This window comes from Leucopleurus acutus, assembly GCF_964270905.1.
Source record: "Leucopleurus acutus genome assembly, chromosome: 17".
Lineage (NCBI taxonomy): Eukaryota > Metazoa > Chordata > Mammalia > Artiodactyla > Delphinidae > Leucopleurus > Leucopleurus acutus.
In genome coordinates this window covers 64,000,633-64,024,671 of record NC_139159.1, presented here as the reverse complement: position 1 = coordinate 64,024,671, position 24,039 = coordinate 64,000,633, and the positions used below count along the sequence as shown (strand labels likewise).

Here is a 24,039-nt window from a genome sequence, read left to right as displayed (position 1 = left end):
CTGTTGAAGAGAGACCAACTTTGGTCTTGTAGAACATGGGCCGTGAGCTGTGTTTGGTGTGAACTGTATGCTAGTCCTGAACAGTAGAACCATGTGTGACCAAGCCCCACGGAATAGAGCCCCATGGTGAGGCCCCATGGAGAAGCTGGACCTCAACTCATAAATAGAGTTCAGATAAGCATGAGGGGACAGAAAGCTTTTCTAGGTATTAGAACAGCACACCCAAAAATCAGAGGAGAGTTTATTTGTGAGGGATGTTGTGGAAGGCACGGATGGGATGTGTAGTGATTACAGAGAACCCCGGATACAGCCTCCTACCCTGGAACTTACATTGCGAGGAAAGTGGAGCCCCAGAGAGTCTTTGAATGCAGTTGGGCATTGTTAACATCCTACAATGCCCTTTCCCCTCTTTTCTCCTTTCTTTCAAGGCCTGGTTCAAATTCCACCCTCTCAGGACCAATTTATGCAACAGCAATCACTTTTTTTTTTTTTTTTTTTGCATCAACTAATATCTTATACTCTTATTTTTCCATAGCCGTCCCTTGGTATCTGTGGGGGGTTAGTTCCAGGACCTGCCACGGATACCAAAATCCTCAGATGCTCAAGTTGCATAGTTGGCCCTCCATATCCTTAGATGAGGGACCTGTGGATGTGGAGGGCTCACTGTATTATTTATTGAAAAAATCCACATATGAGTTCAAACCCATGTTGGTCAAGGGTCAACTGTACAAGTATATTGTCCTTCCTCCCTAATATTTGAAGCGCTTTGTAGGCAAAAACTGTCTTACCCAGCTCTGAGTCCCCTTCAGAATCTAGCGCAATCTCTTGCCCATAGTGGATGTTCCTTTGGTGTGTGCTGATGAACAAGGCAGGTAGTTCTGCAGGGGAGACTCATGCGGTAAGGGCATTTGGAACAGGTTAGAGCAGAAGAATAAAACTACCGCAAGGGTCTAAGAGATGAATGCTGAGCACAGGCCCTGGAAAGGAAAAACTGATGTAGGGGGTGTAGACAGTGAAGGAATAGTTACACATACTACTCGTTATGCACAGAATCTCATATCACTGGTTTCCTGAAGTCTCACACCACATTCATACATGGCTGATTTTGCATTTATCAAGAAACATTCAGAATAAGCTCCAGTACTTAAAATTTGGGGAGATTATTGAAACTTCCTCCTTTAAGCATTAAATAGATGTCTTAAATGTCTTCTTAAATGTCTTAAATGTTTCTTAAATGTCTTAATTTCTTAAATGTCTTAAATGTCTCACTTAATAAGTTTATTAAGCTACGGTACATGTGTCCCTATGCTAAATGGCCCCCAACTGCTGCAATTCAGTACTTTTTGTTTCTTCGGCCCTCTACCAGCTCCTACTAAATGGTACCATCTGTGGGTCCTCACTGCTTTCTATCCTGCTTACTTCATAGAACTTGTCTGAGTGAGGATGAAAGGGTATTTCATGTATATCCATGCAGTAGAGGCCACTTGGTAACAGCTATTTTCCTTGCCGTATATAATCTCCTTAAAGCCTTTTCACTAATACTAAATTTATTTTGGTATTCTATGTCAGGAGTCAGCAGACTTTTTTGTGTGAAGAACCATAGTGAATATTTTAGGTTTGGTGAGTTATACGATCTCTGTAGCAACAGCTCAGCTCTTCCACTGTAATTTAAAAGCAGCCGTGGACAATACATAAACGAATGCGTACAGCCATGTTCCAATGAAACTTGATTTATAAAAACAGGTAGTGGGCTGGATTTGCCTTATGGGCGGCTGCTCTAGCTTTCCAACACCTGCTCTAGATTATTGAACTTGCCAAATGCTAACTTTTGAAATACAGGAATTTGACTATAACTTGGTTTATATAAAAAATAACAGAAAGAGTTTTCATGTGTAGAGCAGTAATACTTCTCTAGCTTGATCATTCTTATTCAGGTATTTTTAGTGCTTCAGATAAGTTCTCCTTATGTCTAACAACTGCAGTAACAGCCAGACCTCTTGTTTGACCTCTCACCTGAGTGGTGTTCCTATCAAACCTCCACCTCCATCTCCAGCCATTGTTCCACTGCACTTTCTACACTTCTCTAATTTATTCTGTTCGTATGCTGTGAGGCCCTGTCTCCTACACAACTGATTTCATTAAGAAATGGTAGCTTTGTCGTCAACCAGCAAGTCATGGGGAAGGATCACAATTTCATGAGTGCTATAGCTTTAAAGCAAAGATAAACACCAGCAATTTATATTGAATTCAACCCTAAGTTTACTTTCCTTCCCCTTCTTGATTTCCAAAATAAACACCAAGTTTCTAACATCCATATGGTAGTAGCATATTTCTAACATCCTGTGGTAGTAGCATCCTTCATGTATGTCTATTAAAAGCTTCCTGCTTCAGTGATATTTGGAGTTTCCCTGAGACAAAGAAGATCTGTCTCCTCAAGCCTCTTTAGCTGAACATTGCACCGCAAGATGAAATGCTTGACAGCGTCGCCTCTTGAGACACAGATGTCTCTACTAAGGGCACACACTCTTACCATGAGTTCTAACATGTCTAACATGTTGCAGACACCATAGCCAGCCTCGGCACACAGGCTGCTAGATGTTAAGACAAAAGATCTTGATGTCCTAGCGTAGAAAGTGAACAGCAGTGTGAAATATACTTGGTTGGTGTTTAAAGTAACATTGTGGTCAGCCAGACTTCTATCTCAACGTGAAGCCTTTCTGGCACAAGGACTGACTGATTCTACTCCGTGTGTGTTAGTCTGTCAACAGGGTAATCTGTGTCATCTTGGGATTCCATTCTGAATAATCCGTGACTGAGATGAATGAGTCCCCATGACTCTTGCTTGTTTCCACTAGGATATTACTCCTTGAGGCCACCACCGGATATCTAAAAAGGCTTGGGAATATCGCAAGCACATTTGTATCTAATTCACGAGCTCCACTCTCAAATTCCAAGTAAGGTTTTAGATTGTGTGGGGAGGGGGGGAGATACTGAAACTCCCCCCCTCTTGAGTGCTTTTTAATTCTTCTCTATGTTTTTCCTGAACCCACCAGAATTCAACTCTTTTAAGGATTTCCAGTGATGGAAAAAACTCCTTGAGAGTGAAGGGAAAGGACTGTCTTAAAAATTTCATTTATGGGGGCCTCCCTGGTGGCGCAGTGGTTGAGAGTCTGCCTGCCGATGCAGGGGACACGGGTTCGTGCCTCGGTCCGGGAAGATCCCACATGCCGCGGAGCGGCTGGGCCCGTGAGCCGTGGCCGCTGGGCCTGCGCGTCCGGAGCCTGTGCCCCGCGGCGGGAGAGGCCGCAGCACTGAGGGGCCTAGTACCGCCAAAAAAAATTTCATTTATGATCTACAAATTTCGAGAATAAAGACGTTGAATTGAATTTTAAGCCCTATACCCCTCTCATCATATAGTCAGATGAGAACTAACGAGTAAGACAGTCAGAGCCCTACAAGCCCTGCGGAGCCCTGATAACCGCAGTGTATAGAATAATTATGCAAGGGCCTCAGTCCAAGAGTCAGAAGATCTAGATTCACTTCCACGTCCTGCCTCTTTAAAGTTCTTGAATAGATCTTGCTCAGAGCATCTGTGAAAATTAACAAGGTAGTGAAGTTTGATGATCTCTTGCTGCATAAAACACTGCCCCATATTTTAGAGGCCCAAAGCAACAACAGTCGTTACTTGGCTATGATTTTGCAATTTGGGCAAGACTCAGCAGGGAGCTCGTCCTTTCTCCCCACATGCTATCAGCTGGGGCTGAGGTCCACGTCCAAGATGGCACACTCAAATGGCTAGCAAGTTAGCCAAGGCACTTGGCTGGTCGCTCAGCTGAGTTTCAGCTGGGAGCCTCAGTTCTCCTCCGCGTGGGCCTCTCCACGTAGCTCCTTGGCCTAGTCATAGCATGGCAACTGAGTTCTAAGGAGGAAGAAGCAGAAGTTCCCAATTCTCCTAAAGATTAGGCCCGGAACTGGTCCAGTGCCATTTCTGCTGTATGCTATTAGACAAAGCAGTCACAGACCTGGCCCAGATTCAAAGGAGTAGGAAAAAAGACCCCAACGGGAGGTAGGAAGAGGGGCCGTGACAAGAATTTGCAGCCATGTCTCACATTGTTCATGGAAAAGTACTTTGATTTCTATGGAGATCGTTCATGGTTTTGTAGTTTCTGAAATGTAAATTTTATCCAAAAAGAGTCAGATTTCAATCCAGTATTTTATCTCTTTGCAACCATATGGGGTTCAACTTCCCTGCACTCTTTTGAGATTCACCATTCTCCATTATTAAATGGACAGGTACTTGAGATTTGTTACACATCTAGTAGGCACAAGACCCCTAATATATGTTCTTTCATTTACTGTATTTCACTGCTTCTGAGATGTACTGTTTTTTTTATATTTTAACATTTCTGAATTGAACATTTTCCATTGTAATCACGGTAAGTCATCTGGCAGTCCTGGGTGCATGAATTTGGCTGTGACTGTTCGTATTTTCATCACTTCACTCAAGTTATATATACTATGAGTACTTCACCTGTTGAGTTTAATTGCTATTTTAAAATGTCTTCAAAAATATTACAGTATAATTTGGCATTGAAGCAAAAATTTATCCCTAATGCTCAGTCACGGAAATAGAGCACCATTAGCGAGGCAAATGTTTGACATTGGAAGAATGACCTCAATTCCATATATTTTTAAAAGCAGCAGTGAATCATGAGATTTATACTACCTATAGGAAGATACCACAGGAAGATGAAGGTGTGTTAATTTTATTACTAGGATGTATGCAAAAGGATTGCCCATCATACACGAAGCTTGTACCGAAAGAGAAATTGCCAGGTTCTTCAGAGCCAATGAAAGAAATCTCAAAGAAACTAAAGGCTAATATCATGCCTTGTGCGGGACTGTCCAAAAAAGCATTGTCTCATAGTTCCATGAGCAGTGTTTTTTTTTTTCCTTTCTCAGTGGTACTTTAAAAAAATTGCATTTTGGATTCAATGAAATATAGTAGTTCTCACAAAAACATCTGTAAACCACACATGAATTCCCTCCTTTTACATATGAGAAAGCTGTGGCTCAGAGAGGTTAAATAACTTGACCAGTCTTAAAACTAGCGAGTAGAAAAATCACTTATTTTCATTATCCCATAGCGATTCCTTAAAATTGTAGGGCAGCACAGGTTGGTGGTTCTGGAAAGATATGAAATGTTGTGTGATAACAGCCATTCCACCCACCCTGTCTCCGATAAACGTTACAAATATGAATGCAGTGTTGCTGCAGTACCCCCAAACCAAACCCCAGCTTTCTAGAGAGATTTTCAAGGGGCTGGGCCCCTGCCCGGGATTCCCTCACAGTCCTTTTGAGAAGAGTAACTAACAAAAAAGCTTATTTGTGCAAAGAGTTTTATAAGAGGTCACATAATAAGTAATCAGAATGACTGCTCTGAAATAGTGATTTTTAAAGAAGAACAATTTCCCAACTCTTGAAGACAGAAGTAGGTTTTAGGAAGACTTGCCCAAACGATAGTTTTAAGGCAGTACGTTAAACATTCCTTGGCCCCTTACAGACGAGAGCTATGGCTTGGGCCACTGCTGCTTACTGACCCTAAGGACACACCGGGAGCTTCCTCTGCCCCCATCCTGTCTGGGCCAGCACCATTGTGGGACCGCCATGGGGGGCAGCAAGGGCCTGCTTCCCCCTTCTGCATTTCCACTGAAAAGGCAGAAGGAGAGAAGGTTTCTAGACCCCTCCTACCGTAGTGAGAGAGACTCCATCACTTCTCTGACAGGTCTTCATTAGGCATCATATGGTTGCTTAGTTTAGAGAGTGCTGAGTGCTTGGGGCTAAACAAAGATGCATAAAATACAAGCCCTTCGCACATGAAGTTTCCCTAACCAGGAGGGCGGGTGAGGCTTGGGCAGGATTCCCAGCCATATCTGGAAACAGTGATGAGCACCCTTCCTTCTGTAATGTCATGCAGGACGTTATGTGATAGTGGTTTTCCTGTGTACAGATCTCTCCGTAGACCGGAAGCTTCCTGAGGGCAATGACAAGGGCCGTTCATCTTTATATCCCTGGTATTTTGCACATGCCTGGTACAGTGATCAAAAAATGATGTTCATTTCATTTGTTCATTCATGCAACAAAGTCTTGCAGAGGTTCTGAACAGGGAGAGAGATGCTTTATGGGAATATATAAAGCCTTGTTGAAGTGGCCTGTGGCTGGCCTGGTGAGAAAGGGAGAATAGAGGCAGGAGGATGAGGAAGGAAGTAGGGACCACATAAACAAAGGAAAGGAAAGGCAGGATAGGACAAATTCCATCAGTTACTGTGACTGGAATGCAGGGTGGATAAGTCTGCAAGGATGTGCTGAAGTGTGATGGCAAAGGGCGGGAAATATTAGGCCAAGTGTTCTTCTCGAATGGGTGCCGTTAAACAGAACCCCCCTTCTCACCTCAGAACACTCAAGAGGTGGCATTGCTCTGGAGGAGAACAGGGAAGAAGGATATAGGGCGCTTCTTGTTAGAAAAATGTGCCTGGGATTTGTCTTCTGTCTTGCAAACGATGTTAAATGAATGCTCCATTAGCACCAACAGACTCCAGGTCTCATCTGTGATGCTAACGATACTTCCTTGGGAGGAGGTAGCACATCATAACTGAGCCAGAGTACCAGCTTTCGTCCTGGCTCCATCAGTTCTCAGCAGTGTGACCCAATCGCTGTGTGCCTTAGTTTTCTGGGTTGCAAAGTAGAGTTGATAATCATATCAACCTCAAAGGTGTTATAAGGTTTAAAGGAAATGATGCACAGAAACCCCATGGGAACAGTACTTCTTGGCACGTAAGGGTTCCACAAATGTTAACTATTATTATCCCTTCTCTTCTGTGTACCTTAGTTTCCTCATCCAAATGGAGATAATAACACCTGTCCCAGCCCATTTCTCCTGGATCCTGATAGAATAAAATACAATTGTATGCGTGAAAGCAATTTGGAAGCTAAGCTCTAGCATAGCGGCAAGGTGGAGCTAGGGCTGTTAATTACTGTATACTTGGCTAAAACGTAATCCCAAGATCCTGGACAGGAAAGTGGGGCTCACACGTGTCTCCAGGCTACTGGCTACAGGTGTGGGTACATGAATGTCTTCTCTAGATGCAGTATGTCAAGATGAGGACTTTAGCATGTGACTGGTCCAAGATGACATAAAGATGGAAAGAGGGAAATTCACTAAGCAAGAAATAAATAAGATTTAAGCCCTAGAGCCTTGTGAGCCATATGATTTCAAACATCATAGTCTTGGACATCTGGGCTCTATTACCTGAAATCCCATTAAACCCTCAGTTTCATAATTCTGTGTAGAACTTGGTAAATTGCGAGATTCTGCTGATGGCCACTAGCCAGTTCAAGCAATTAATCACAAGGGTCCCCAAGCAGGTTTGCAACTCACGCCAAGTGGATTCTTTAAGGGGAAACTGTATACACAAAAGAAATAGCCCAATCCATACAGTTTCATAGCGACATGCTTTGTAGCTCTGCCAGCACAGGGAACTTATCTGTTATCATTAAGATATCCAAGCCTCGTAACTTCTTCCTCAATGGAAATTAGGACTCACCAGCCCAGGGAAGATCCTCAAACCTCGTTAACTCTAATGCAGATTGTAACATGCTGAGAGCTGACAAATCCAGTTCAGACAAAATGAAATCCTACCCTTTCCCCACCCTCAGCATTTTCTCATTTGAGGGAACTCAACTTGAACTGAGCTCTCCTTCCTTTTCAACTTTTCTAGAATGCCTGGGACTGTTTGCATTTGTTCCTGTGTTCCAGGCCAAAAGGCCAAAACACAGCAAAGAAATAACCTCGGAGCCTGTCTTCAGAATTCTGCTAGACATACCCCAGGGAGAAAGGGCCCATAACAGAAGAACTATTTCTCCTAAGACGTCTTGCTTGTTTTTGCCAACTTAGAAGAGTTTATGTAAACGAGATAATCTTCTGCACTTTAGAACATTTATAAAGCCTTTCCTAATTAACTATTTTGTTTAGAGAGAGATTCTGGGAACATGATGGAGAACAGAGGGGAAGCCTTGAACCCTCCCTACAGAGAGCTGAAAGGGAGGAGGGTGGGAATCAGAATAAATTTACAGTATGGGTTTGAGGATTGTGGCTTTGCCTTGCTTTTCAGGTTTCTTCTTTCTGAAACTCTTTTAACTAACTCTTTCAGTCTCAGTTTCCAATGCTACAAAGCAGCTGTCTAGTATGGTAGCCACGACATAGATGCGACCATTTAAACTTAAATGAATTAAAATTAAATAAAATTTAAAATTAATTTTCTGGAGACACTAGCCACGTGTCAAGTGCTCAAAATAGCCACATGTGGCTCATGGCTGTCATATTGGACAAAGCAGATCTAGAACATTTCCATCATTGCAGAAAGCTCATTGGACGGCGCTGCTCTAGAGGAAGGAACTCTACAGCCTTGCTCCTCAAAGTGGGGTGCACAGGCCAGCAGCACTGTTATCACCTGAGAGCTTGTGAGGCCTGCGTGATTTACATTTTAGCAAGATACCCAAGTGACTCCTAGGCACATTAAAATTTGAGAAGCACTATTCTAAAATACCCTTCCCCTCTTAAGACTCTGTGTGGTGAAATCCATCATTATCCCTGGCATTATTTGTTCATATTTATGGAGCTTGTGTAGCTTTACTTCAGAAAGAGGCACGTTAGCCCCTTGAGACTCCGCATGCAAAAGGAGAAACCTAAGTATATCTTGTATGTGCCTTAAAAAGTGGGCTTTTCTCTTTTTCTTGGAAAAGCTGCAGGATCTGGAGAATTTTTTTGAACATACTTTTTCTAAAGAAGTGAATCTTAGAGAACATTTTTCTAGTGGAGAAGCTATTGGATTGGTCAATAGAGAGGCCCTTGAGATGAAAGTAAGATTAAATAGAAAGACAAAGTGGGGTATAGGTGAGCTTTAAAATGAAAAAGGAAAAGGAACTTGATTTATTCATTCAGTCGACAAACACGAAAGGTGCCGTGCTTTGTAGTTGAGTCAGGTGGGATACAGAAGCAGTGAGAGGAATTAGGAAACCATTCCTCAGAATACGATCTGCCAGCCGGTCTGACACTGTGGACATGGAGGGGAGTTTCAGCGGCAACTTGAATTAAACTTCAAGGTTTTCATGCCCTCTCATGACATTCATTGTCATTTGTGCCAGTGGACAGAGTTTTCTTCTGGAAGGCTCTGTGAGCCTTTAGAGTGGCTATTAGAATTTAATAACTTGAGAAGCTTGCCTCTGTCTAGTGCAGAGAATGGAATCACTGGGGTTACCTCTGACTAATAGGCTATACAAACGCATCCCTGCTGAGAGCATCTGGCCTGCAATACTTTCTCCCAGAAATGCATCATCTCATATTCATGTGGTGCAAGGTGGCAGCCACTGTTGTCAGCAGGCTTCTAGTTCAAGTTGACCCTAAAGCTGGGTGAGGTTTTGCCATTTTCCTGGGGGAAATCATGCTCTGAGACTGAGGTCAATAGGTGTCTTGAATTATCACAGAGAATTTATAGAGTTCAGATGCTTGCATACACCGAAATTCCTAAATCCATTCTCGTTCGAGAACAGTACTATGGCCCCCAAAGAAATTCTGCCCTTACTTTAAGATAAACTGCTAACCTCATGCATGTAGGTTTGTCATACATTCACTCATTCATTCAACAAAGATTTCAAGAACCCCTTTGCTATTCCAGGCATTTTACCACACAAGTACAGAAAGAGAAGAATAAGCCATACTCTTTGCCTGAAGAAGCTTGGGGTTAGGAGCAGTGATGCTTAAAGAGTGGTCCTCAGACTAGCGACATGGGCGTCCCCTGCAAGCTTGTTAGAAATGCAAATTTACATGGTACAGATGAACCGGTTTGCAAGGCAGACACACATGGAGAGAACAAACGTACGGACACCAAAGGGGGAAAGCGGTGGAGCGGGGGGGAATGAATTGGGAGATTGGGATTGACATATATACACTAATGTGTATAAAATAGGTAACTAATAAGAACCCACTGTATAAAAAAAATAAAATTCAAAAACTAAAGTAAAATGTTTAATTTAATGTTAATTTCACCTCAATAAAAAACATTATAAAGCATTCTTAAAAAAAAAAGAAATGCAAATTTACAAACCCACTCCAGACCTACTGAATCAGATTCTTTCCATTGGAAAGAATGGAGCTCCAAATCTGGGCTTTACCATGCTCTGCAGGGAATTTCCAAGCACAGAAAAGTTGGAGGAGCGTTCCTCTAGACTCAGACACACCATCAGGTGATTCTAAAACAGTATGATAAGTACAATGAGACAGACATGAAACTCTCCAAGCCTTGCAGCCCCCAAGGCAATGGGGAGCATCTTAGTAAATGCTCAATGGAATAAATATTGCTTACCTCTTTGATTAATTGATGCATGAATCAGCCTATAGAAACTAAACACTATTGGGATGATGGCCCCAGGGCTTTGAATGGGTTGGATGGCTTGCTCGGGTCTTGCCACTCCTGTCAGCCTCACTCTAAAACCCAATATTTGGACCACTGCACTATATCATATCCAGGACTCTTGGTATTTTATTTCATGAAGTGAACAAGACGATAAAGCAAATTTCCCCTGCAGTCTGCACACTTTTCTCTGTCTGAAGGACAGATAACTACTATTTAAGTCCTGGGGAAAAGATGTAGGTGTGCCCACGTATTTGTGCCAAGCTGGCTTCGTGAGAATCACCGAGCCACTTGTTAAACACAGAGATTTCTAGACCTCCCCCTGGACACTCTGAATCAGTGGAAATGGAGAGAGGCTGGGCAAAATAAGAATTTTAAACTCCTTGAGATGAGTCTGATGCGGTCAGTTCTGAGAACCTCAGACCGAAATGGCCGGGTTCTTAAAACTCTGGAATCCAGAGACTCAACCCACAGGAACCAGAGTCGATTTCTGAGAGGTTTTTGAGCCTCATAGTGTAGACTGTAGACTAGCAGTTTTATTTGTAGTAGAACAGGAAGGGGACGAATACAGTGTCCGTGGGGTTTTTTTTCCCCCTAGGGCTGAGGAAAGGAGAGGGGCAGCTTGCACACAAGTGCATTCTTTCTCTGTCTCTCAGTGTGGTGTGTGTGTGTGTGTGTGTGTGTGTGTGTGTGTGTGTGTGTGTGTGTCCAGTTTCACTCATCTCACGAACCCACAAATCCCCTAGAGAGAGGCAGCCACCCGAGCCGATCAGGACAGCAAAGCCAGCTCCAGAAAGACTCCACTTAGAGTGTCAGAAGCCCATTACATTCTCATTGAAACAATAAAATACAGGGCCAAGAGGGTGGGAGATGGAGGCCAAAGCCTTCCTACCCAACCTGGTTATAAATGATTGCCTGAAAATCTTCCCATGGGGCCTTGGGACCTCCTGTGTCTTCTTAGCACTTGTGGAATCAACAGGCCCCTGACATGTCATAACCAGATTGAGGGTCACAGCCTGGCCTGAAGGCTGCAGCCTGTCTGAGGTCCTTTATCTCCCCGAGCCTGACTTTCTTCACCTGTAGAGTGAGGCCACGGGATCTACGTCCTTGGGTTGCTGCAAAATGGACAGGCTCTGAGCATGATGCTCAGCTCACAGTACTTGGTTAGTAGTAGAGCTTATTGTTATGGCCATTGTGGTCTATAGACTGAGTTAGTTGGTTATGCAGAGAAGCAGAACCAATAGGAGATATTGGTCTCCAATAGGAGATGTATCTATAGGTCTATCTATAGGTCTATCTATCTAAGGAGAGATGATAGATAGATGATAGATAGATAGATAGATAGATAGATAGATAGATAGATAGATAATTGTAAGGAATGGCTCACACAGCTTTGGAGGCTGAGAAGGCCGAAGATCTGTAGTCAGCAATCTGGAGGCCCAGGAGAGCTAATAGAATAAATTCCAGTTGAAGTCCAAATCCGAGTCCAAAGGCCGGAGAAGACTGATGTCCCAACTCAAAGACAGGCATAGAGAGTGAATTCTCCCTTACTCAGCCTTTATTCTACTCAGGCCTTCAACTGACTAGATGGGGCCCACCCACATTAGGGAGGACAGTCTGCTTTACTCAGTCTACTGATCCAAATGTTCATCTCATCCAGAAACACCCTCCCCGACACACCCAGAATAATGTTCAGTCAACTGTCTGGCCACTCCATGGCCCAGTCACATTGACACGTAAAATCAGCCATCACAGAGTCATTGTGGTTTCCAGTTTACTAGGGGTTATGAGACGTTACAGACTAGTTTGTATGCGTCATCTGTTTTATTGCCCTTAACCCAAGTCCTCTGCCACCCTGATACCCATCTTGCCTGAGATTCTGACTTCCATCTTCATGCAGTCAGGGGTAGCGTTGATTTCTTAGTCACATTCAAAGCATCACCCACGCCCTTCCCCTGCCTCCGCCAAACTGTCAAGAGGGCCGGTAGTGGCAGAAATGAAACCAGTGCAACTGAGAACACTGTGACTTCTCCCACCAAAGGGCTGGTTAGCAGAGTTGAGTTTTATCGCCACATAAATCCTCCTTTGTCCTTCTTTTGTCTCCTAACTTCTTCCAAACATACTGATTAATTAATCGAGCATACCTGTTTAAATCATCCCATCTTGATTCGTATAATGGTATGCCTGTGAGGGTTCTAAAAGTTAGAAATGATTTAGTATTAGAGGTTTTGATTACATTGAATATAAAATCAAATAAAATGAGCAAATGATGAAAAGAAGAGGGGAGTGAGGTTTGAAATTAGCCTTATTTCCTGTATACACAAGAGGCACACTTAAGTTGGTCTTTATCTTGGCCTATTTTGGGAGTGATATATTTGGCTCACAACCAGGAATGGAAGATAAGCAAGGACCTCTACCCTCTAAACCAACCTCAGCATTATTGACATTTGAGCTGGTGAATTCTTTGAAGTGCGGGTCCGTCCTATGCATTCCAGGATGTTAACAGGGTCCCCGGCCTCTACTCACTAGATGCCAGTAGTAGTACCCCCGAGCTGTGACAACCAGAAATGTCTCCTGACATTGCCAGATGGGGGCAAAATTGCACCCAGTTGAGAACCACTGCTCTAGACATAGAACAGCTTTTAGACTGTTAGATAGAAATGTACTAGCTTTCTGGTCACACTTCTTACTTAGGGCACTTTGTATATAGGTTCACGTCTGATGAGCATTCTTTTATACAAACACAGCTACTTGCTTTGTCTGCCACATTCCTGTTGGAGTTTAGGAGCTTACTTTCTAACACATGTTTCGTATTGAGTCAGGAAAGCACTGTGGTGAGAACAGATCTGTGTTCCAGTCTCAGCTCTGGGCATTCCAGCAGGATGGCTGTGACAACTTAATGAACTTAGCCTCATGTTTTCCAGGTGTGTTATGAGGATAATGCAATTGAGGCCTCAAAGATGGCAGTCAGGACTGTGAGTGAGTGCCTGTAGAACCTTAGTTGGCCATCGTAGCTGCTCAGTAAATGTTAGTTCTGCTTCTCGTTGACTGTTATGTGGAGGTGGCTGTGGGTCTCACTCCTTTGGAATGTGCATCTCACCCCTGCTATGAATTGTCACAGTGCATTCAGGCCTACCCTGAAGTCCTCAACCACAAGTCACGTGAAAGACACTTTCAGACAGAAGATAAGGCCCTTCTGTTGGAATGGAAGACACTAAACAACCCTCTTAAGAGATGAGGTCTTCTTTCTTCTCTTAACCCCTGAGGGGCGGGGCTGCCTTCACACACTATCTTTTCTTCTTTCCCAAACACACCCTTGCGACTGGAGTGAGGGGAGGTGGCACTGGACACGCTCAGTCCCAGGTCTGTTCTTGAATCCTCTACCAAGCTGGCCTTTGCCTCCCGGGCCAGCTTCTTCCTGCCTTTGCAGTGTCTGGTGTGAACTCTTCTTATCACGGAACTGCCTGTTGGCGTCTGCACTAATCTGGGTGAGAGTGGAAGCCAGCGTGCCTTGGCTGTGGCCTTGGCAGGCTAGAGGAGTGTTATCCATCGCTGGAGGGGGCAAAGGCTTGGCCTCCGGACTGTGTTGTTTCTGCTTCCTGGCCCCCAGCTGTGGCATTAGTACATTGACCTCTTTGTATCTCTAGTTTCTCTAGGGAATTTTGGGGCGTCTGGGCAGTAATAAAAATAAGAAGCCATCACTTAGCGGATATTGACTACCTGCCAAACACCATGCAAAGTATTTTTTCTCTGAGCCTATTTCGTCTTTACAGCAACCAAGTGAGGTGGGGATTATTATCGCCATTTTAAAGGTGGAGATGTTGAGGTCTGAAGAAATTCATGTTTTCAACAACATGTAGCTGGTAAGTGGTGAGCCTGGGATATCAACCAGATCCACCTGATTCCAGAACCCACAATCTTTAATCACTGGACCCTAATGTTGCGCTACTCATCCTGGACCCTGATGCTGTTAGACTAAAGAGGTGATTGGTTCCCAGAATGCCTAAACTAGTCATGTTGAACAAAGATTTGAGAAAGAGCTTTTTTTTTTTTTTTTTACTGTTAGCTGAAAATCCATACACGGCCAGTTCCAGGATGCACACGTCCCTTGAGTAGTCCTCAGATGCAGAGAAAGAAACAGGAGCAGTCCTCTCTCTATATGCAGACCTGACTACAGGATTAAATCTCAACTAAAGTTGGGTCTTAAATTAAGCCCTGAAAAAGAGAAAAATCTCTCCTTCTTCAGCATCACTGCTTTCTTCATTATTTCACAACTCTTTACTAAACACTTTCTGTATACATGGCACTGCACTTTGCATTAGGAAGACATACAACCACAAGACATGGTACCACCCTCAAAAAATTTAGGAGGAGAGATGGATACATTAAAATAAAGTGTTCATGGTGGGTTTGGTGGTAAACATTTATGATGCCTTGCTGGCATCCAAGGGTAAGCTGTCAGCTGTTTTGAGAGAGAGAAGGCTTCATAAAGAATGTGATGCTTGAAGTAATCTTGAAAACCAGAGGAGTAAGGTGTTCACTAGTGTTCCAGGATGTACAAAGAAGGCATCCTAGGCAGGGGGAAAGGTTGAGCAAAGACTGCAAATAACCTAGTACATATGAGGAGGTAGAGGGAGTCTGGGATGGTGAAGCCCAGAGGATGGAACCCAAAAATTGTGCTATCTCAAAGATCACACTTTTCCCTCTTTAAAGGGCCAGAGCCATCTACCATTTACAACAGACCCATGGCCAACATAACACCTAACAGTGAACACCTGAAAGACTTCCTGCCAAATTCAGCAGCAAGACAAGAATGCCCACTCTTGCCACTTCTATTTAACATAATGTTGGAAATCATAGGCAAAGCAGTCAGACAAGAAAGAAAGAAGGAAGGAAGGAAAGGAAGAAGGGGGGAAGGAAAGAAGGAAAGAAAGAAAAGGTATCCAGATTGTAAGGGAAGAGGTTAAACTCTCACTATTTGCAGATGACTTGATACTCTAAACAGAGAACCCTAAAGTCTCTACACAAAAACTATTAGAACTAATAAGTGATTTCAGCAAGGTATTGGGTTACTAGATTAATATACAAAAATGCTGCATTTCTCTACACTAATAATGAAATACCAGAGAAAGTAAAAACTAATCCCATTTAAAATCACATCAAAAAGAATAAAATACCTAGGAATAAACTTAACCAAGGAGGCAAAAGACCTATATGGTGAAAACTATAAAATATTGTTGAAGGAAATCGTAGATGATACAAAGAAGTGGAAAGATATCCATGCTCTTGGATTAGAAGAATTAATATTGTTAAAACGGCCATACTACCCAAAGCAATCTACAAATTTAATGCAAATTCTATCAAAACACCCCATTTTTCACAGAACTAGAACAAATAATCCTAAAATTTATATGGAACCACAAAAGACCTAGAATTGCTAAAGCAATCCTGACAAAAAAGAGCAAAGCTGGAAGTATAACCCTTTCAGGCTTCAGTATACAGGCTTGCTGTATACTACAGAGCTATAGTAATCAAAGCATCATGGCATTGACACAAAAACATAGATCAACAGAACAGAATAGAGAGCCCAGAAATAAACCCATGCTCATACAGTCAATTAATCTTCAACAGAGGAGGCAAGAATATACAATGGAGAAAAGAGAGTCTCTTTAACAAGTGGTGTTGGGAAAGCTGGACAGCTACGTGTAAAAAAATGAAATTAGAACATTCCCTCACACCATATACAAAAATAAACTCAAACTGAGTTAAAGACCTAAATGTAAGACATGACACCATAAAACTCCTAGAAGAGAACATAGGTGAAAGATTCTTTGACATAAATCCTAGCAATATTTTCTTAGATCAGTCTCCCAAGCAAAAGAAATAAAAGCAGAAATAAACAAATGGGAGCTTGTCAAACTTAAAAGCTTTTGCACAGCAAAGGAAACCATCAACAAAACCAAAAGACAATCTACGGAATGGCAGAAAATATTTGCAAATGATGCAACCAACAGGGGTTAATATCCAAAATATACAAACAGCTCATACAACTCAATATCAAAAAAAAAACCCAATCAAAAAATGGATAGAAGGACTAAATAAACATTTCTCTAAAGAATTCATACAGATGGCCAACAGGCACATGAAAAGATGCTCAACATTGCTAATTATTGGAGAAATGCAAAACTACAATGAAGTATCACATTTGTCAGAATGGCTATCATCAAAATATCTATAAATACTAAATGCTGGAGAGGGTGTGGAGAAAAGGGAACCCTCTTACTCTGTGGGTGGAAATGTAAATTGGTGCAGCCACTATGGAAAAGAACATGGAGGTTCCTTTAAAAAAAATTAAAAGAGGTCTACCATATGATCCAGCAATCCCACTCCTGGGTATATATATATCCAGAAAAAATGAAAACTCTAATTCAAAAAGATACATACACCCCAATGTTCACAGCAGCACTATTTATAATAGCCAAGACTTGGAAGCAACCCAAGTACCTGTCAACAGACAGTTGGTTTAAGAAGATGTGGTATATATGTACAATGTAATATTACTCAGCCATAAAAAAGAATGAAATATTGCCATTTGCAGCAACATGGATGGACCCAGAGAATATAATGTTTAGTGAAATAAGACAAAGACAAATACTATATGATATCACTTATATGTGAAATCTAAGAAATAATACAAATGAGTGTATATACAAAACAAACAGATTCACAGACGTAGGAAACAAATTTATGGTTACTGGAGGGTAGAGAAGTGGGGGGAAAGGGACAAGTCAGGAGTATGGAATTAACAGACACAAACTACTGTACATAAAATAAGTAAGCAATGAGGATTTACTATATAGAGCCAGGGTATTATACTCAATATTTTGTAGTAACCCATAATGGAATATAATCTGCAAAAAAAAAAAAAAAAAAAACAGAATCACTGTGCTGTACACCTGAAATTAACACAGTATTGTAAATCAACTAGACCTCGATTCTAAAAACAGAACAAAACTATAGAGAGCCACAGCCATCTCATACCCACCGCCATTTTACATTTGACCTCATGTAGCTTTTACACACCTGAAGGTTTGATTCTTGTTACACATAACAAAAATCTCTAGGCAAGCGATAACGGCAGAGCCATCACTGTACACGTGACAGAAAGACAATGGTCCAAGCCTTATACTAGGCACATCCCTGCACATACAACCTAGTAAACAGGGGCCTCTTGCTCCCACATAAAGCCCAACGCAACCTGGTGACACATTCAAAGGAAACGTAAGTAACTGCAAAAGCATCAAAGAACAATGAATACTGATTCCGTGGAAAGATGGGTCAAGGTAGTAGTATGCCATCCGCACTCTTCTCTTTGGCCATCCCTCTTCCTAAGGGCCCACACATGTGGCAGCCATCACCCCAAATCTCCTATGTCACTCTACAAACCCCCAGGTTGTCTCTCTGTGGCCTCTGCTTCTGCGTGTATTCAAGTCTTGTAGGAGTATCTCTGTTCTTTCTAATATCTCCATCTTTCTAATAGAAATTAATTTAGCAACCAGTTTTTTTCCCTGCCCACTAGGGCCCTTTGTTGTGCTGATTGGGCTTGTGGATAACCACGGAATCCTAGTTAGAAGATAGGAGAATGAGAAATACTCTGAATACTTGATATATTTATCCCTGTCACTCCTATGTGTCACTAGAATGGGACAGACCTAGGTCTGAGTACAGATTTGACCTTCACTAGCAGTGTGACCTTGGGCAAATAATACTCCTGGGCCTCAATTTCCTCATCCACAAAATGGGGATATTCTACCTATCCCAAGAACCGTACTGGGGGGCCACAGGTGAAAGACCTTTAAGGTCTAATAGGCTCAGCTCATGTCCATGGCTATAAATCTTATTGTATGCTAAAGTTAGACACATCTGCTTTCCATCAGCCTTAGAGGCTCATGTGGAAGACTTGGTTATTTGGAGAAATAGCAGCTGTGATAAAGCTCGTTATCCACTCCTGACTCAGGATCCAAAGTAGAGTAATTAATTTGTGTTTGCTCTTTATTATCATTATTCACTTTTCAATTTTACTTTTTAAATTTAGGTTATTCTTAATAATTCTTTTCACACATTTTCCAGAGCTGATTTCAGCAAAGTCTGGGTAATAGTATACGGTATCAGATTCCTAGAAATCTGTTATTCCAGCTGTACTTCGCTTTTACAGGTCGGCTTGGATAAAAGATTTTTACTTGTGTCAGTTTCTAAGCCCCTTTAATAATACTGGACTGTTATTTCTTCACGAAATTATAAATATTTATTTTCTTAGTAGTATTAGTGAATGGAAATAACTGTGGATGCTTTAGTTAGTCAATGCTTATGGGTCAAAGCTGCACCCTGTGACCCTAACTTTTGTTGTTCTTGTGTAAAACATTATGACAACAATAATAAAAATCCTAAAGCCTTCACCTTTCCCTTACATTTCTTTTCTATACATATGTGTAAGTTTTGTATTGTACTATATCATAACTGTTCACCATGTTGCTACATAATCATCATAATTATTACTTTAATGGCCATGTAATCATCCATCTGGTTAATGCACCATAATTTACTTAACCTAAGTTTTCAACACTAGGAAACTGGTTGTCTTCTAATTTTTCCACTATTATAAATAACCTCTGGGTTGCGTATTTGTGCATATAGCTTCTTTCATTTTTTTAGAATATTTCTTTAGGATGCACTCCAAGAATGGGAACACTGAGTCAATGAATGTGAATTTTTAATAGTTTTTAAATAAATAGACATTATTTTTCCAGTTTACAATGCTATCAGCAATATATTAGTATTCTACTTTCATTACAACCTCATCAGTAGTGTATATTATTGTATATTGAATGCACTTAAATAGCACCTTACTTTGGTTTTTGTATTGTCTCAAAAATAGTAAGTTTAATGAAACATTTGCTTGTAAATTGTGCATTCTCTCGTGTTTTAAAAAGCCAGTTTTAAAACCTAGATAAGTTTTTTTTTTTTAACATCTTTATTGGGGTATAATTGCTTTACAATGGTGTGTTAGTTTCTGCTTTATAACAAAGTGAATCAGTTATACATATACATATGCTCCCATATGTCTTCCCTCTTAAGTTTTTTGTTTTTTAACATCAAGAACTCTTGCTGGGCTTCCCTGGTGGCGCAGTGGTTGAGAGTCCGCCTGCCGATGCAGGGGGCATGGGTTCGTGCCCCGGTCTGGGAGGATCCCACATGCCGCGGAGCGCCTGGGCCCGTGAGCCATGGCCGCTGAGCCTGTGCATCCGGAGCCTGTGCTCTGCAATGGGAGAGGCCACAACAGTGAGAGGCCCGCGTACCGCAAAAAAAAAAAAAAAAAAGAACTCTTGCTTACTCTCCATTGCCCAATAGTTCTGTGTCTTAAATAAAGCTCATCTTGATAGTCTTTCTGAGCAAAATATCCAATTGTGCTCTTTTATTAACTAATTAATGAGGACCTGTGTATAAGGATCTGTAGGGAATACTGAGATAAAATAAAAGGAAATTAGAAAATAAAGTTGGAAAAATTAGACAAATATATCTGTACCAGTATTCCCAAGGTCAGAAGCAGGGTTGCCATTCAAGTAGTTCAATCTGCTCAGATTTTAATGACTTTCTCTACCTAGTCACTAAGCTGCTCAGCCAACCTGACTTTTCAACTAGCAAACTCAGGACCTCCACCCATACTGCTTCCAATATGTTTTTCTAGGTTTTATCCTGGGAAAGCTTCTTAATGAAGAATGAAACCCCCCACTATACCCTCACCCCAAAATGATTCCACACCATTCCCAGTCTGATCTTGTTCCAGATCAAGTAAATGCACAAAACCCCATAATGTATGACATGGTTTCCCAAACCACAGCCCCGTCATAGGGCTGAATGCCAGTTCCAGGGATCCAGTTTTCCCCATCCTTTCGTGCAACTTCTCCTATCCCTGAGATGGATATCTTCCACGCTCTGCAAAAAAAAAAAAAAAAAAAAAAAAAAGGAAGGACGTTCCAAGAATACAAGCCACCATAAGTTCATCTTGAAGTTGAGTCACCGTTACCTCCAGTAGCGCCTTCTCTTTGACCTAAGGATGTTAAGGTTTGTTTGAATCGGATTATTGCTACATACCAGTATGTGGAAATATGCAGAAATAGCTCATCATGTTTTCTTCTTTTTCCTCTTGCAGCCTCAACTGAGGGTTCTCCATAAACGCGGTTAGCCTTCCAAGCTGCTGTCCTGCCAGTCGATATGAACATGGCCTGTTCCTCACAGAAAGACTAACTCATGGCACTGCCAGAAGATATCCTTGGAGCATTGACAGATTAACCAGATTAACTGAAAAACCACCCATTCAGTCAAGATCATGGGCTTTGGAACATCTTAGTTTGCTGTGGATTTTTAAATGAGGTGCATAATATACAGGGCCAGCTTGTTCCAAGTGGTCATTGGCAGACCATTAGCTGGAAAACTGCTTCCAGTTTTCATCACTGTGCATAACTCAAGCTCCCTCAGGGGAGCTGTCTGTGCCCTTCACTAGAAGTCCCGTTTTAGCATGGCAACTACTGGATTATTTTATTATGTGTGCAGACAGCATGATGCGTTAGAAAAAAAATTACAGCAGTTCTGCAATCTCAGTGGAAGTGTTCACAATATTATGCCCGGGTAGGAATGTAAACATGTCTCGATTGTGTTAGTTATGACATCTAAAGGTATTCTGTCCAACTCTTAAGCACTTTACGTGAGAACCCCCTATGCCGAAACGAATCAGCACGTTCAGTACATGTGAGAACACAAGTCTTTTCTTCTTTCTTATAAATCTTGTCCTATTTCTGGCTCAGACTGTCCAAGACGAGGCTCCACTCCTAGCATATACTCCGTCGTTTGTGGTAGATTGGTAAATATGGCCACAGCACTGTTAGACTTAACCTCTTGACACTTTACTGAACAACTGGATTTCTTACAGCAGCAAAGGGAAGTAAAGGTGGGCCTGGGGAATGGTGGTCATTTAGCTCTAGTTTCCTCTTACCTGGGCACAACTTACCACGAGCACATACACTCAAACACAGGAGGCTTCTACTTGGCCAATGTATGTAATCTCTCATTCTATAGAACAGTTCTTTCCAAAAAACCAGAATGGGGGTGTGGCCATATTTTAATCTTAGCATAGGTGCATTGATGGTAAAGACAGCAGAATGCAGTTTCCCAGGGTGCGGTCTGCCTTTAACACTTTGGAAACCTCTCTAGGTCAAGTTCTGATCACAATTCTTTGAAGAGAAAAAAACAGCAAGTGACCCCCTGCATGTCTAGAGAAGCGAGAGTTTCCAACCCCGCACTAGGTTTCTTCCTCAGAAGAGAACCTACTAGTCCTTTTTAATCCTTTCTGGGATTATACCCATAACTAATTTTTTTGTACTATGTTTTACAGCAAAGCACAGTCCTGGGAAACCAGTCAACCCAGTTATTGCTTGTCTTTAGGAATTAGAGAAATGTCCATATTGATTGACCCTACATCATGCTTTAGCGTTATTTTTTTCCTGGAAATGTAAAGTTGACTGAATCAGAAACTCAGCCAAGTATGTTCTGTGTGCCCACAGTCCCAGCCTGAGACCAGCAGACATCGGAGACTTTTCTTGAAATACATGTAACAACCCGGGGAGCCTGCCAGCCCAAGCAAGCTTGGCATTTTAGAGGGTCACCAGACACACACTCATTGTCTGTTCTCCCCACATCTTGCCTCCCCTGGGAGTATCAGGAAATGCACAGCCCATTAGAAAACTACCCCACCTGAGATTTAACTTGACAGGGAAGGAAAGAGCGATCCCAATGTGATTCGGGTGCGTCACCCAGCAGGATGACACACCACAAGCCTGCGGGCTGTAGTGCCAAAGAAGGGGGCTTCCAAGAGGGAACTCAGAGAAGCTCCAGTCGCCACCAAATCTGGCTCTCTGATGGGTCGGCATAGGCACCATCAGGCCCCCAGCAGACCGTAATTCTTTACAAATCCAGAATTAGGAAGTCAAACCCTGGCTGCCAACACCCCTGGACACCTCAGTCTCCACTGCCCATCTCCTGAGGTTCAATTCCAATTCCAGAGCTCCCTCCAATCTTTCATTTCTTCCCTTCTTTACTCAGCAAGTGTTTATTGAGCATGTGCTATGTGCCAGGCATTGAGCTGGGGCAACAACAGTGTACAAGGCAGACTCTCCCTGCCCTTATGATACCTCCTCCTCCCAAGCACTTCCCCCACCCGACCTTCTCCACAATGAAAACTGAACTCAGACAGCATTCATCCCCTGCCAGAGCAACGTGGGGAAATGGACGTGCACAGTTCCCTTGCCTGAGGAAGTGGACAGCAGAGAAAGAGGTAGTGGACAGCGTCAGGCCATGTATTTGCGCCCATCATGTACAGCCGACCCTCCCAGCACCCAGATTTAGCTGGTAGGAGCTACCCAAAGCAACTTACAGTTGCTTGATATCCACCCTGGTCACCTATATTCCCGTCCTTTATGCAGAAACAGCAATTCATCATCATGCTGGATTCTCTGAAGCCCCAATTCTATAACTAGTCCCAGGGACACAAAATCAGGCCTGATGAATTCGAAAGAACTACTGCCAGGTGCTGAGATATTATCTGGGAATGAGTTCGTTTAGCCAGGGACATTCTGAGAACAACTGTTAACACCCTTGGAAAACTGGACGTGCTTTGTGGTGCAGACAGATGTTCATGAAATGGTGGTGGTTCATCCTTACTGACTTTGGCTTTTGCAAAATATGTTACAAACCATTAAATAAGTAGAATGTCCTAGCTTTTTTTTTTTTTTTTTTGAGTCAAAAGTGTGCTGGACAATTATTTTAAGATGATGGGTAAAGATGGAGATAGGAAAGGGCAAAGATGGAGACAATGAAAGAGCCCCATTGAAGATGGCTTCTCTAAAAATGCCTTAATTCCTGGCACGTACCACATATTTGCATATGAACTACTGTTTTCCAAACTGTCGACCTCTGTTTGAAATCATCTGGAAGCATAGTTTTGGAAACGTGGTGGCATAAAATCTAAGCAGTCATGAGCTAAACCAGCAAAATGGAGAAACAATTCCCTTCACAGCCTTGGGATTCTTTGTTCTGTGTTGACCCCCAGTGACCCATGGTTATTTCCTGCTGTGCTGAACCTTCTTGCCAAGATGTGTGTAGGACATTTTACTCCCAGAACCTCAGAGGTGGCTGTGGTGAGTTTTGTTTAGTAGGAAGCAGGAGATGGGGAGGTAAGGGATAAATGCTTTGATGTCTAAGGGCTGTAAACTGTTGATGCATTTATTTTTTCCTTTTACGTGAACCTGTGCTGAATCTTTTTATTAAAAGGCTGGGCCCCTCACTTGCACAGGAAAGGCAGTCTTGGGAAGGAACAGAAACGAATAATTATTAGACTCTCTTGGTTGCCAAGGGGATAAGTTTGTTCCAGCTCCAGAAGTGAATTTCAATACTCAGAGCATCGGTGGTTCTGCTAGGGTAAAAATCAAATCACTTGAGTAGTTTTCAGACATACCTA

At 42.2% G+C, this 24,039-nt stretch overlaps 1 protein-coding gene across 1 annotated transcript in view; it reads left to right on the top strand.

The window, feature by feature from the left end:
• SAMD12 (sterile alpha motif domain containing 12) overlaps positions 1-14,179 on the top strand; it is a gene marked incomplete at its 5' end in the record, with an annotated part of 358,805 nt that extends 344,626 nt beyond the window's left edge. Inside the window, one exon of the mRNA XM_082858457.1 lies at positions 14,126-14,179. Coding sequence (XP_082714583.1) covers positions 14,126-14,151 — 26 coding nt within the window. The 3' untranslated portion in view covers positions 14,152-14,179. The remainder of the gene's footprint in view (positions 1-14,125) is intronic.
• Positions 14,180-24,039: the final 9,860 nt, after the last annotated feature.